Here is a 14467-nt window from a genome sequence, read left to right as displayed (position 1 = left end):
CCCCAGTGGGGTGTCACCCCCATCAGCCCCTGCCTCACGCTGGCCTCCCAGGGCTCTCACGGCATTTGCTGAAGGTTCCAGCTCAGCCACCAGCTGCCATACAGGTGTCTGCTTCCTGCTTCCCTTGGTTCCAAGTGTATAGAACTGTTTCAACCTCGATGCAAAGCCCTCTAATGTCAACCAAAACACAGTGTCACACAAAAGTCAGCAGGAGACAGACACGCAGAAACCTGGACTGTTGCTGCTGCACCTGCCCGAGTGCCTCTCAGGAGGAGCCACAATACTGACACCTCTGGCCCCGCACCAGAGCTGCTAAAACGCCAGAGTCTTGGTCCTCTTGGAAGAGCAATAAGCCTGTGATAAATGGCAGGTCTCTGATGATCTCCACCTCCTCCCATTCAGCCTCTTAGGGGAAAGGTGAGCAACACCATCCAAGCTCAAACCACACGGGCTTTTCTCCTAAATCCTCTCCAGACAGGACTTCCTAAATACAGCAGCAGCATCGAGCAAAAAGAGTAAAATTATACAGTTACAGGTCTGAGAAATAAACTGGATAAAACAGAAGCCTGGGGGCCCTGGCCGGGCAGCCCAGCCAATTAGAGTGTCGACCAGATACACCAACGTTGCAGTTCCATCCCCAGTCAGGCACATACAAAAGTCAACCGATGAATGTGTAAATAAGTGGGGCAACAAACCAATACGTCTCTCCCTCTCTATCTCTCAGATCAATGACAAATAAATAAATAAACCCCCACTTTATAAAATACATATGAGCCTGGGTACCTCTCCCCATAGGGAGGCGCTGTGCATGGCCCGCAATCAGCCACACACCCGAGGACCACACGCCCCTCGGACGCTCCCCGGCAGAGGCGCAGCTGCGAAGGCAAACATTTCAAACAAACAGCTGGAGCCTAGCAGGGCCCGCAGCCCGTGAAGAATCAGGGCGGGGGGAAATTCACGGAGAACCGTGTATAACAGACGTAGCCAAGAAAGACAGACACACTTCTTTTCGACTTATCTAACGTCCACGTGCGTCCTCTGTCTGGCTCCCAGGCGCACAGTGCCGGCGCTCCCTGGGCTCTCCCGAAGGTTCCCATCACCGCCTGTCTCAGAGCTGAACCGCGCCCGCCTGACACGGGGGGGGGGGGGGGTGGCCGCCGGCATAGACATTGCAAGTTTACCGCCACGCGCTTCATGGAAGAGATCCCACTCACCAGCTGCGATTTACCACGGAGCCAAGTGCAACCGTGGTTATCACGGGGCCACCCTAGGGGAATACAGAAGGGAAGAGCCACCGACAGATGTTTTTAATTGAAACGTTCAGTTTTCAGCACAGTGAGTTCTCTCCTTCATCCGCAGGGGCTGGAACACGGCTCTGGCTCTGGGAGTGGGAGGTGCAGGCCGCAGTGGTGGCTCCCATGGGTGCTGCTGTCGCAGGGCTGAGGGGTGTGGCTCTGTCCACCCGCAAGGCCAGAGAACTGACGGGTCACGGGGTCGCATTCTTGTCTACACACAGCAGCTCTCCAACTGCTCGCACAGGACCCTGAACATTCTCAAACACTACGGAGGAGCTTGAAGAGCCGCTACCAATAATGGCTACCGATGCTTATCTTGTTATGAGTTACAACTCAGGACTTTTCACTTTAATTCATCTAAAAATAACAACTGCAAACCTATTCTGTGTTGACATATATGACATATTTTGATTTTTCTTAGACTGTCTTCCCAAACAAAAGAACGTTAGTGAGAACGGCAGCAATCTCACTACTCAACAGCTTTATATGTCCTTCTGTGTGTGTGCACGTTTTAAAAACATACAGAGGTTAAAGAAAACACGGGTGAAGTGGTGCCTGAGTGGCCCATGTTTTCACCACACACACCTTCTGAAGACCACTGGGGGGAGGCAAGGTTCTCACCATCGGGAATGTCAGAGTCTGGCCTGAGGAGCAGGAGTAAGTGTGACACACAGCAAAGAGTGATCACGTCCCTGAGAACATAAAACTTGGCAGGAGAAAAATCAGACAGATGAGCTGGACCTTAAAGAGCTGGAAGCACCTGGACTCAGTCCTGGGCCAGACTGTCCAGCTGTCCCCTGAGCTTGAGGACAGAAGTCGCCCTGCTGCTGTGTCTACCCAGGAGCTGGACCAGGGGCCTCCGGGCCAATGGTGAGCTGTGGCAGGGCAGACACAGCGGCGATCGGAGTGACTCTCCAGAAACATAAACCTTCTGCTGTCTTCTCTTTTTAATTCTTTAATTCTTTCTCAGAGGAAACATAGGGGCAGGATTCTGGCCACAACACATCGCCTGCAATCGTGGCGTGTCTGCCACACCTAGGAGCACTGGGGCAGGAAGAAGGCATCCAACCAGGGCCATGGGTCTCCATTTAGCAAAACCTATGACAACTCAAGTGCAATTTCTGTCTCTCAGGCTCAGTCTCGAAGAAAAATGGAGCTGCCTGAAGCTGGCATCTGCAGGGGAGCTCAGCAGGGTTGGGGTGGAAGTTGACATATGGTTTCCCTGTTGAACCAAACAATTAAACCTGAGCCAGAACCCAAGGACTGATGTCCTCGTGGGCCCTCCGCACGCCATCCTTGGCCCTCCATCTGCCGCAGCGCAGCTCCTCGGACAAGCTGCAAGCAGCACGGTGATGTATGCGGGAGATGTCAGCTCACAGCTCCGACCGGCGACGAAGCACAGCCGCGTCCAAGCAATATTCAGTGCCTTGTGCTCGGGACGCTGAGCAGACCGCGCATACGCACACCGAGGCAGTAACAGGAGGCAGATTTGCAGCGAGCATTTTTCATAAAGACTGCAATGTCTTAACCTCTCATCACCACAGTGTTTGTTTATCAGGCATCCACATATTTTAAAACCCAATCTAAAAATCACGGCCTGACTCGGGATGGTAAGCACACAACACAATACACGGACGATGTATTATAGGGTTGTATACCTGAAACCTATAGGATTTTATTAACCACTGTCACCCCAATAAATTCAATAAAAATAAATAAATGAATGAAATCACCCTTCATAAATAAATAAACAAAATAAAAACCATGTCTTGCCCTGGCCGGTGCACCAAAGGGTTGGGGATTCAATTCCTGGTCGAGAGCACTGGCCTGGGTTGCAGGTTTGATCCCTGGCTCCCTGGGGCTCATTCGGGAGGCAACCAATTGATGTGTCTCTCTCACACCGATGTCTCTCTCTTTCTCTCTCTCTCCCCCCCCTCTCCCACTCTCTCTAGAAAGCAATGGAAAGAAATATCCTTGGGTGAGGGTTTTTTTAAAAATAAATAGAAATAAAAATCTTGACCTGATTAAGTCCCCAGGGTCCTCATCACAGCTACGGATTATGGAATGTCTTATTTCTAAACTATATGTGAACAGCTCTAAATAAAATTCTCTCTGAGAACACCTGTCCTTAAGCTACCTGAGTGTTTAAGGCATGAAAGCCCAGGTGTCCACAGCAATAACACGTGATGCTGACGGCGCCCCCTGGCGTGTGGGTAAGGCCGGCCCAGGAGGCAGCGCCCTCACCTCACCTCAGAATCCTAGAAAAATAAGACGCTGACGTCCTGGATCAAGGCGGGCGTTACACAACTCACACCGGTCTACGCAGCTTAGAGTCCATCCACCTCCAACCGGCCCCTCCCCAGCTTCCGGGACCACTCACGCCAAAGCAAACTCAGCCTCCCTGGGAAAGCATAAAGAAGGGGAGGAGAGGACACAACACCCGGCCACCGCCAGCTGTGCTCCTTCACACGTGAAGAAGTGGCAGCAGGACCTGTGGCAGTTTCAGACATCTGAACCCTAGTAGCACCTTGTCAGCACACACCCCAACACACCTGAGATCATTTACTTTAACAAAGTTTTGTGACTCACCAGCTACCAAAGATGTGATTTAATCAAAAGTTCAGAACATAATTCCCACTTTCTCATGATAAAATAAGTACTAAATAAGCTTCTGAATAAGCACGAGGTCACAGGAGCACCCTGCCGAGGCCACGCACACTCCATGCAGGCAGAGAAGTGAGTTGTGGGCGCTGCGGTCAGCCGGCCCTCAGAGAAGGGGAAATTACAAGGAAACGGGCGGGGAGAGGCTAAGAAAAACTGAAACAATAACCGACAGACCAACGCCTCCCCTGTCATTTCACTAGTCTTCCTCCTCCCCACCCGGGGGGACCGAGAGCTTCGGGGCGATGACAGCCACCTCACCTGCCCCTCACCCGCCAGCCACGCCCAAGCCCTGCACTCACTCCTGACCACTGTGTTTACTTTACAGTAATGTTACAATAAACCCAGTGACAAAAGAGACGCAGAAACAGCCAGACCTCGAGTCTGTGCTCTGCCCTGTCTTCTCGACCAGGCCCACTGGTCCTCACTCAGCCACGTTGTGAGCACCTTCCTGTCTTCAAAAGCACAGCAAAACCTGATTTTTAAACTAGGGAAAGTTATTTTCACCTTTCTATTAACCTTCCCAGGCACTGGTTACAGCAACATCAGTGGTGTGTAAATATCATGTATATTAAAGAAAAATGCATTTATTTTAGTGATCAAATCAAGAGCTTTGGTACTGATCACATTAACATAAAAATGTGCCTCAATTAGAAAAACATCTCAACCGACTGGTAGGAATTGACATTCGAGGCCAGTGTGAGTGTCGCCCCAGGAACCAGGAGGTCAAGGTTCGATTCCCATCAGGGCTCGTGCCCGGGTTGCAGCTCGATCCCCAGTAGGGGGAGTGCAGGAGGCAGCCGATCAATGTTTCTCTCTCATGGATGTTTCTCTCTCTCTCTCCCTCTCCCTTCCTCTCTCTGAAATCAATAAAGACTTTTTTTTAAAAAAAAAGAACCAACGTGATACAGAAGCATGTACACATGAAAGCCATGTGCGTGCCATGCCCCCCAGCCTGGTGCATGCTCCCACACCCTGACTCTGCAGAGAGACTACACATTCACACAGATGAACGGCTAACACATTCCTGGAGTCCGCTCCCTTCCCTTGACAACACCGTGAACACGGGTCAGCTTGCACGTGCCAACCTGTGCTAAAATAAACCCACTGCACAGAGATCCCGAGAGGTGGACATCATGCCCATTTCATCTATGAAAACTGAGGCTGGAGTCGCGCAGCTGGAAGTAGGTGAAGTAGGAGCGAGGTGTGAAGCTGGCCGCCCGACCTCACCACGCTACCTCCCTTAGGAACAGAGCTAGGAGAGGGGGAAGGGCAGCAAAACATCCACATGCAGAACATTTACTGCAGTCCCCCCACGACCGGGCGAGAATTCCTCCAGCAGAAGCCACGTCCACGAGCACACTGCAAGTGAGAAGTCCAGAGGCCTCGGGGGCATCGGCTACCCTCTTCACTTTCTCAGTGCAGGGTGGCACTGAGCCACCCGGCACCCTCACTGCCTCGGCACACGGCGCGGCTCGCTGTCACTCCAGGAACAGAGCGGTTGATGTTGGGAAATGCAAGAATGAACGCTTTTTCACTGCAAACTCCGACGGAGGCACCTTGTCACGAATAAAAGGGTCTAGCAAAGTGAGGGTCCCTGCCTCGGGAAAAGGGTGCTAATGAGAACAGGCTGGGGGCAGGGCCTTCACATGGTTGCCTGTCCTCACTCACTGCAGGTCTCCCGTGTCCCTCGCCCAGCAGTCTGACTTCTGGAATCTCTACTGATGAGATCATTCACAGTACAGGGAGGGAACCACAGGAAACCTGAATATCCAACAACAGGCACATTAAAGCCCGGTCATGAGGAGCTACAAAAATTAGTCAGGAATAGTTAACAATACAGAAAAACTACATGTAATAAGGTTAATACAAAAAAAATCAAACATAAACTGTATCAATATTACATGGCAACAATGTAATCATATGTGCACTTGAAAATGAAAGGAAACTCCAGAATTCACTGGAGTAGCTTGCAGTATATTTCATTATTATTACCATTTTCCTGGATATTTCAAATCTTCTATGAAATGGCTTTCTCACTAGTATAAATTTTTTAAAAGGTAAAATTAATAAAACTGCAGACCCCAGGATGAAGGTGATTTACGTTGCAGGCACAGAGGCTCGTGATGCTGCGTGATTACCGAGGGGCGCACAGGTCCGGGCAGGAGAGCACTGGAACCGGGCCTGAGAGGCTGCAGGCTTACAGGGTGGGAGGCGGCACATCCTCGGTGATCGCATTTTCTGTGCTTTGCAGCTTCAAAGGCTGAGTGTGTGTGTCAATAGCCACATAACTCCTACCCCGATTACCTTTTGGCACACAGGGACATAAATTTGTGGGGATAAGTGGAAAGCCTGAAATAAAAAAAGACTGCAACACAAAAAAAGGTAATACCATTTTTTAAAAGTATGACTATTTATATGCAAGTTAATGCGCTATAAATTCCGAACTCATATTTTATTAACCATATTTTAGTTCACTAACTCAGTAAATATGGCCTCTCTGTGTTTTTAATTTAGCCAAAGTACTATTTAATATATTTTACTGGTAGTGCCTAAGCTGAGGTTTCTCTCCCTCTCGCTGTTTGTCTGTCTGGTGTCTGTGCTAAGCCGTAGCCATTCCTTCCCTGACCTTACCCAGAAAAACAAACACTGTGGGCGGGTCACAAAAAACAAAGCTGAACATAACCTTGGCCAAACTTGAAGGGAGAAAGAGACTGGGAGCTGTGCTGCCGCGAGAATAACTACCAGGGGTTATTCCCTTCCTGGAAGTTCCAGCGCACAAACATGATCCGCTCACGTCGGCCCCTCCCCACAAATCAACTCCACTTCTGGAGTTATTCCGTGAAATCATATGCAGCAGTTTAGGACTGGACAGTGGCCTCCCGCCTCCGGCGCCAGCCATCAGCCCAGGTATGGAGCTCCACCGAAATTTGGGACCATCTGACATCAATCATTTGAGTACAAGGTGGCAGAGCAGGGGCCCCAAGCACCACACCGTCTAACAGGCGGGAGGAGACCCGACCCAGGGAGGACGGCACACCCAGAGGCGAGGGCAAGGCTGTCCGACCCGGCCAGCTGCTGTGCCTTCTCTTGCTTTGCCATCTCCTTCAGGGCGCCGAGGAGCTGCCCAGAGAGTCAGAGGGGGCGAGGAGAAAACCACCTGAGGGCGAGCGGCGAGGCCAGGCCCGGGAAGGCAGGGAGCAGGGCGGAGGCGGAGGTCGCAGCCCACGTTTCTCTCTCACACTGGTCTTCCTCTCTCCCTTCCTCTCTCTTAAATCAATAAAAAACATATCCTCAAAACAAATAAATAAAACGTCCTCGTCTGAGGATTAAGAAGGAAAGAAAATCAATCACATGGGATGGAACGAGCCGGGGTCAGTAGAACACCCAAAGGCAAAGAGCCGCCGCGGCTCCCTGCTGGGCCATGATGACCCCTAACGCCTAACGAGGCCTCCGTGTGATTAACAGGGGAATCAACAAACCCCAAGGCAGCAAGTCACCCCCTTCTGAGACTGCAGGACCAGCGCCAGGACGGGCGGGAGCTTATGCTTAAATCCTCCCGTCCAGCGTCCAGTGTCCAGCAATCCCTCAGCTCCCCACGGACCCGCCTGCCTTTATAAAAGCCAGGGAAATGCAAATGCTCCCACCAGCGACCGGAGGCCCGACCCGGGCTTGTACACGCCAGCGTAGGGGTCACGCAGGCCAAAGCCTTCCAAGCTCCAGTCGGTTCTAATTTCACACACCGATGTAATCTTAAATTTTAATGCCACATTTGATTGGAAAGTGTCACTCCAGGGGAGAAAACGGGGCTCGGAGAACACCTGACGCACAACACTTTATTAACACAGGGACTCGACCTCAGCACCTCTCGCCTGTTTAATGCAGGCGCCCTGCTCGTGCACGTGGTGATGCCTCCAACTCTTCCTGTCTCTCCGCCTGGCTCTTCCCTGTCACACTTAGGGGACCTGCACTCACCTGATTACCCAGTGAGTCCTCCCACCACACACAGCTAGAAAGCTGGACTAAACAGCATGCACTATAGGAAGGTGACCCCTGCGAGAAGAGGCGTGTGAAGTGAGCCCCAGGACCACCGAACCTTCCGTTTGGAGACAGCGGGCCACAAGCAGAGCAAGACAGGGTCACAGGCGAAGGAGACAGAGATCAGATCACAGGGGCTGCAGCAGGTGGGAGTGAGAGGCCAGAGCACCATGGGGGAGAGGGCTACACAGAGGGAGCTCAGGAGTCTTCATGGGTCCCTTGCTCGCTGGCTGAGTGCTGGGCATACAGTGCTGAGCGAGTCTCCAGGAGGCAGGGAAAGAACTACAGGCAAGGCTGGTAAACACCCACGTCCCAACGAGTGAGGAAGAAGGGAGCTCCCCAAACACTCAGAAGGGCTGCACCTCAGGCACCAGGCTAAACCAGACCCTGGCAAAGGCTTCTCTGGACAGGGGGCTGTCAGGTTTTTTCTGTAAAGGGCCAGAGGGTAAATACGTTAGGCTTTGGGGCCATACATCTCCATCTCAACTACTCAACTTTGCCACAGTAGCAGGAAGGCAACACAGAAAATACACAAACGATGTGGCTGACATGGTTCCAAGTATGTTCACAAAAAGAAACAGTGGCCAGATCTGGCCTGTCACCCTCGTGTGCCAGCCTCTGACCTGGGCCTGCTTTAACAATTGGAAAACAAGCCTTCAAAGAATGAAGCTAACAGGCTGGTAAGTTAACTTCCTGCCCGGACAAAACCCAGCTCAGCACTGTCTAACTGACAATAACCAATGTAACACTCGCTGTGCCCAGCATCCCATCCAAATTCCTGGGTGTGAGTGAAAGCAGGAAAGCATGGTCCATGGGCAGAAGAAAACCAGGCAACAGAAAAAGACCCAGAAATGACTGCAGCGATGGAAACAGCGGACAAGGGCTTTAAAATGGCATTACAAATCTGTTAAAGGATTTAAGGGAAAGCATGAACAAAAGAGAGAAATATAGACTATAAAAAGACATTTCTAAAGAATAAAAATATAAGGTCTGAGATGAAAAATACATTGGATGGGCCCAACAACAGTAAACACTGCAGAAGAACAGATGAGAGAACATGAAGACGTTGCCACAGGACCGACGGAGACAAACTGAAACAGGAACAAGGCAGGAGGGGTGGAGCCTCGGTGGGACAATGTCAAGCATCTAGAAGAAATGTAGCTGGAATTCTGCAAGACTGAAGGGGACCGGGGGTGGAGGCGCCAAAACTATGGCAACACATTTTCCAAACTGTTGGTGAAAACTAATCCTACAGACCCAAGAATTTTAACAGACGGCGCCAAAGACTCAGGGAGCCAGTGGGCAGGGCCAGTAAGGCAGCAATGGAATCGGAGTCACACTTTCAAAGATCCCTCTGGCCACTATGTGCAGAATCGACGTAGAGCAAGAGTGGATGCAGGGAGACCAGCCAGGACAACACAGAAGGCGGCAGTTGCCTGGGCCAGGCTCAGCAGTGGAGGTAAAACGAGTGGTCCAACGGGAGAGATGCTTTGGGGGCAACGCTGGCAGGTTCCACTGATGAACCTACCCGGCAACAACGAGAGGAAGAGGAAGGAATTGAGGGTCGACTCTGGATTTACAGGCTGAACAAGTGGGCAGCAGGGTGGTGTACTGGGGGAGGGAGGGGACCCAGGCAAAGCAGGCTAGCTGCTATCTGAGAGGGTTCCTGAGGCAGGTCAGAACCGAACGTGGCACTGGAGGGTGGGTGGCGTGTAGACAGCATTTAAAACCGTAAGCGAGAAAGGTGTCCAAGGATCAAGTCCTGGGCGCTCCCACACTTAGCTGTCAAACAGCAAAGGAGTCTGAGGAGGAGCGGTTAGAGACCTCAGAGCAAGACCTGGAGCTTCGGAAAGACACAGAAGCAAGTGAGGAAAGAGGTTCCTGAAGGCGGGGGTGGTCCGCGTGGAATGCTACTGAGAGGTCACACAAGGTAAGGACCCAGAACCACCTTTAGATTTAACAAGAGCGGGCCGTGTGGGGGGCAGCCTCAGCACCAGGGTAGAGAGCCTAACTGGGCGGACTGAGAACGGATGCAGGTCAGAAAAGGAGAGGGAGAGATTTAAGATTATAAAGTGTTACTATGTACCCAGACTGTTACTATGTACCCATAGCATTACTATGTACCCTTTCACTGTCCACACATTAGTTTAATGTATCTACTCACTTCCAGGCTGACTTAAAGCCTGGCTTTCCAAGAACGGCCACCAAATCTAGAGATGGGTTTAGGAAATGGTTTGGGAACTGGCTTCATCACTTTACAACTGCACCTCTTCCGCCCAGGTAGGTAAAATGCCTCTGCCGATGGCTTCCTTTAAGAGCAGCAGCTCTCACGCTACCCCATTCAAGCCCACGTAGGCGTAAGCAAAAGATCCACCTGAGACCAGTTAGCCCCGCATGCCCACTTCCCAGTGGGAGAATGAACTCTGATAACTATAAAGGACCACAGTAAACTACAAACGGGGGAGGTTCATACACATCCGTTTTGTCCACAGGGCTATGAATGGTCCATTTTGAACTGTAATTCATATAAGTCCAGTTATTTGAACATTACAAGCCACAAATGCTATTGACGCAGATACATATCCTCAGCACACGTGGCAGAATTGACCAAACAACAAACCGATTTGATGTTAACAGTACTCAACTAACAGTGACTTAGTCATTAGAACACAACAATAGTGGCGTTTTAAAACCAGGACTGATTCAAAACTAAGACTGTGGGGCTGCCAGCTGAGAGTGGGCATGTGCAGCTCTGCAAGAATGCCAAGTGCCGAGTAGCAGGAAACTTTCTGGAGTTGCCAGTCAACTTTAGTAAAGATGTGAATTGGGATCCTTAGAAACGTCAATAAATAGCACACCGTTAATAAGCACTAGTATATATAACAAAATAAAAGTATATGGAATTGCACACTGATCATGGGAAGAACCAAAGACTGGGTCTGCATTTAGGACAGTCCATGGCCCACCGGAAGTGGTCTGCATAGGTAGGTCAGCGATTTTCAACCTATTTCATCTCACAGCACATATAAACTAATTGCTAAGATTCTGTGGCATACCCAAAAAATATATGTTTCACCAATCTGACAAAATCCTTGTGGCACAGTAGTTGAAAATCACTGGCACAGGTCCTAGCACAGAACAACTGGACCCACACTTGCTGCTTTACAACGATGCTGCTCCATCTGGCCGCTGGCGGCCACCTGGAGCACAGGAGACAGTCTGGCTGCCTCTGCACTCAAGACCCCCAGCTCAGAGCTGGTGGAGGCACCACAGCAGAGCAGAAGTCACCCACTGTCCAGAACCAGCCCACAACTGGACTCCTTAGTGTTTTGTCATATCTGAATTAGTGCCAATATTTTAAAAATAGAAGACTTCACATAAAAAAATAAAATAAAATAAAGGTTTTCTGGCTTCTCAAAGAAAAATAAGAGAGAGAGAGAAAGGGAAGGGGGACTGGCCGGGGCCCAGCTGCCCCCTTAGCCGCGGCTGGGTGTGCTCCTCGGAGCTCCACTCTTCCCACCCTCCAGAAAAATCAGACATGTGTGCTGAGAAGGTCCCCTCAAGGTTTGAGCACGGGAATGATACCACGAGGACTGTTAAGGTGCCGAGTTTTCCCAAACTAAGCTAAAACTCTTAGCTGCTGATTTTCTCCTTAACAAACGTCAGAGACAGCAAAGTTCTCCCCTGGCTCCTTTCTAAGTAGGAATCATAGTAATTACTCAGACTCACAGAACTTCTTTCTCCTAATGACTTGTGAAGAACTTATCATAGGTTATGTTGATCATTCAAAAATTAATGCTTTACTTAAAAGGTCAAAAAATATATCAGTTAATCACTTTTGAACAGTTTGAGCATGTGTTTAGGGTAGGAGAGGAAACCACATTTCAACAGAGAAAAAAATGCCCAAGTGGAATGAAAGAAAATCTTTAGACAGCAACTTTAAAATAAATGTCTTTGCATATACGCAGAGCAACCACAAAAGATTTGAACTATACTTTGTACTAAAGATGTCCATGAGGCAGGCTTTATACAGTCTTTCCCAATGATTACTTCTTTCACTCCTTAAACTACTTTTGGATGAAACAAATGTTCCTAACCTTTTAAAAGGATGCCACATCAATAACCGCAGCACTGGTCACTAGTGACTGACTGACTGACTAAAATTACCGTAACGGTAATCTCACATACATTTAACATCGGATACCAAGAACAATAATCTTCCATAAACACATTCACAAGCCCAGAGCAATCACACTGAATTGTAACAACAGCTATGCCTCTTACTCTACCGAAATGTTCAAATAAATAGACAGTCTTGACGGAGAAAAGAAATCACAAAAAGACAAACGCAAATGCTAAGTGTGCACAGTGAGACAGTCCCACCCACTTGCCTCGGAGACCAGGAAACTGGTCGATTAAGGACAGAGGAAACCAAACTGGCCATTTCCTTTCCTACTACTAGCTGCTTGCCCGTTGCTGTCCACACTCCAACATCAGGGGGACTCCCCTGGACGCCAGGACCCAGGTTCCAACCCACCATACTCTAACTCCGCTATTGGACAAATCCTGTCTCCAGGTTACAGCGACCTGAAACCCCACGGAAGGAGGAAAGTCTGGGTTCGAGACACATTGTTTGGAAGGCTGTGATGAAGTTCACTGCAACTTCAAAGTAACTGTGTACTCATTTGTTGCTGGCTGAACACTGGCCGGTAACCTTGTTTCCCAGTGAACTCACCTCAAGAGATTCACCGCCTGGGCACAAGCAGCGCATCCCAAGCTGTCCTTCCTCTAGGTGTTAACAGCACTGCCTAAACCAGAGTGTGTGAAAACCTGCAACGCTGTCATTTCCAAATCGCTTCTTCTCCGGCGCTCATCGCAACTTAGTTTCAATCAACACCCATCCGGCGCCTCACTGCCAACCGACCAGCCACCGGACACTGGAGCCTGGGCTGGTCTGTGCTTTTGAAAGTTAACTTGCAAAACATGTGGCTGGGGGGGGCCGGGGGGGGGACAAGAACTCAAACAAAAGCCAAGACATCTCCGCTTTGCCAAGGACACGCTTTTGGCTCTGCACTTTTTCTGCGTTGGAGAAAACAAAACAAACAAACAAAAAAACAAAAAAGAAAAGAAAAAACACCAAGGCCCGAGGGGCGCAGCGGGAACTCGCTTACCCGGTCCTTCATCCTCCAGCTCTGCGCTAGGGACTTGGAGCCCTCGATCTTCTCACAGTGCCTCTTCTTCATAAAGGCCAGGGGCAGGCTCCAGTCGGCGAGGTCGGCCTCGTCGTCCTCGCCCAGCCCCAGCAGGGGCGACTGCAGCATCTCCGCCTCCATGGGCGGCGGCGGGGTCCTGGGCAGCAGGCGCTCGAGCACCTCCAGCCTGAACCGCGGGGGGAGCGGGGCGCGGCGCGCGGGGCCTTCCTCCCGACCCGGAGCGGGGAGCGCGGGGAGAAGCGGGCGGCGGGCCGGCCCGCGGGCCGAGCTGTCACAGGCGGCGGCGCTGGCGGCCTTCCGAGGGCCGCGCTCCGGGCCTCCGAGCTCGCGCGGGCCGCCCGCTCCGGCCGCCGCGGCGGAGGGTCTCCGGCCGAAGGGCAAAAGGTCCAGAGCGCCCCGGGTGTCCCCCGGCCGCGCTCAGCCCTGCGGGCCCCGCACTCGCCGCAGCGGCTGCAGCCGGAGCCACGACCGGCCCATCGTGCTCGCCCGCAGCCGGCTGCTCAGCGCCCGGCCCGCGCGACCCGGAGGGTCCTGACCTTCGGCCCCGTGGCTCTGTCCGGCCCGAGAACGGACCCCGAGAAACGGGCGCCACGGAGCCGCGCACGCAAGCCGGGCCCCGCGGGCTTTACGGGGCCGGCGGAGTTTCGTCCTCGGGCTGGAAGCTACACTGAAACTCCTCTCCTCAGCGCGTCAAGGAGGACGCCATGTTGCCGAGGCCCGGCGTGCACCGCGCGTACGGCGCGGCCGACGGGCCAAACCGCCTCCGGGACGTTCCGAACGCGCTTCCCAGGAGGCGGCGCGAGCGGCCCCGCCCCCGCCCCGTCGCCATGGCGACCGGGACTCCGCTTCCCGGAGCAGCCCGCCGCTGCGCTGCGGCTGCAGGACCTCCAAGTCGGTCCTGCCAATGAAACCTGTTAATTAACTTGGGGGAGGAAATAAAAAATCTTTTTACGATGACACGTGGCCCTACGTGCTTCTGAAAGGAAAGGCATCGACCCCGTCCGCCGTTTCCTTCCAGATTTTGGAAACGCAGCGAAAGCTTCCAATATTACAAAAGAACCAGGGGTCCTTTGGGGGGTTTTCTATTTTTTATTTTATTTTGCGCGTGCCGTGCCTTTCCCAGGATCAATCCGATTTTCTTTTTGTTTAGGCAGAAACGTAGTTTTCCGATTGCAATTCCTTGCTTCCCGAGCAGTTCGTTTGGATGCGGCCTCAGGTGCAGGAACCAAAGCTGCGGGTGCCGGGCTCGCCTGGGCCTGA

At 51.6% G+C, this 14467-nt stretch overlaps 1 protein-coding gene across 1 annotated transcript in view; it reads right to left on the bottom strand.

The window, feature by feature from the left end:
- The window catches only part of RPTOR (regulatory associated protein of MTOR complex 1), a 98368-nt gene extending 84814 nt beyond the window's left edge, over positions 1-13554 (bottom strand). Inside the window, exon 1 of the mRNA XM_016206316.2 lies at positions 13166-13554. Coding sequence (XP_016061802.1) covers positions 13166-13327 — 162 coding nt within the window. The 5' untranslated portion in view covers positions 13328-13554. The remainder of the gene's footprint in view (positions 1-13165) is intronic.
- Positions 13555-14467: the final 913 nt, after the last annotated feature.

This window comes from Miniopterus natalensis, chromosome 17, assembly GCF_054644295.1.
Source record: "Miniopterus natalensis isolate mMinNat1 chromosome 17, mMinNat1.hap1, whole genome shotgun sequence".
Taxonomy (NCBI): domain Eukaryota; kingdom Metazoa; phylum Chordata; class Mammalia; order Chiroptera; family Miniopteridae; genus Miniopterus; species Miniopterus natalensis.
Note: the sequence above shows the minus strand (reverse complement) of the source record. Positions and strands in the feature narration are given on the sequence as shown.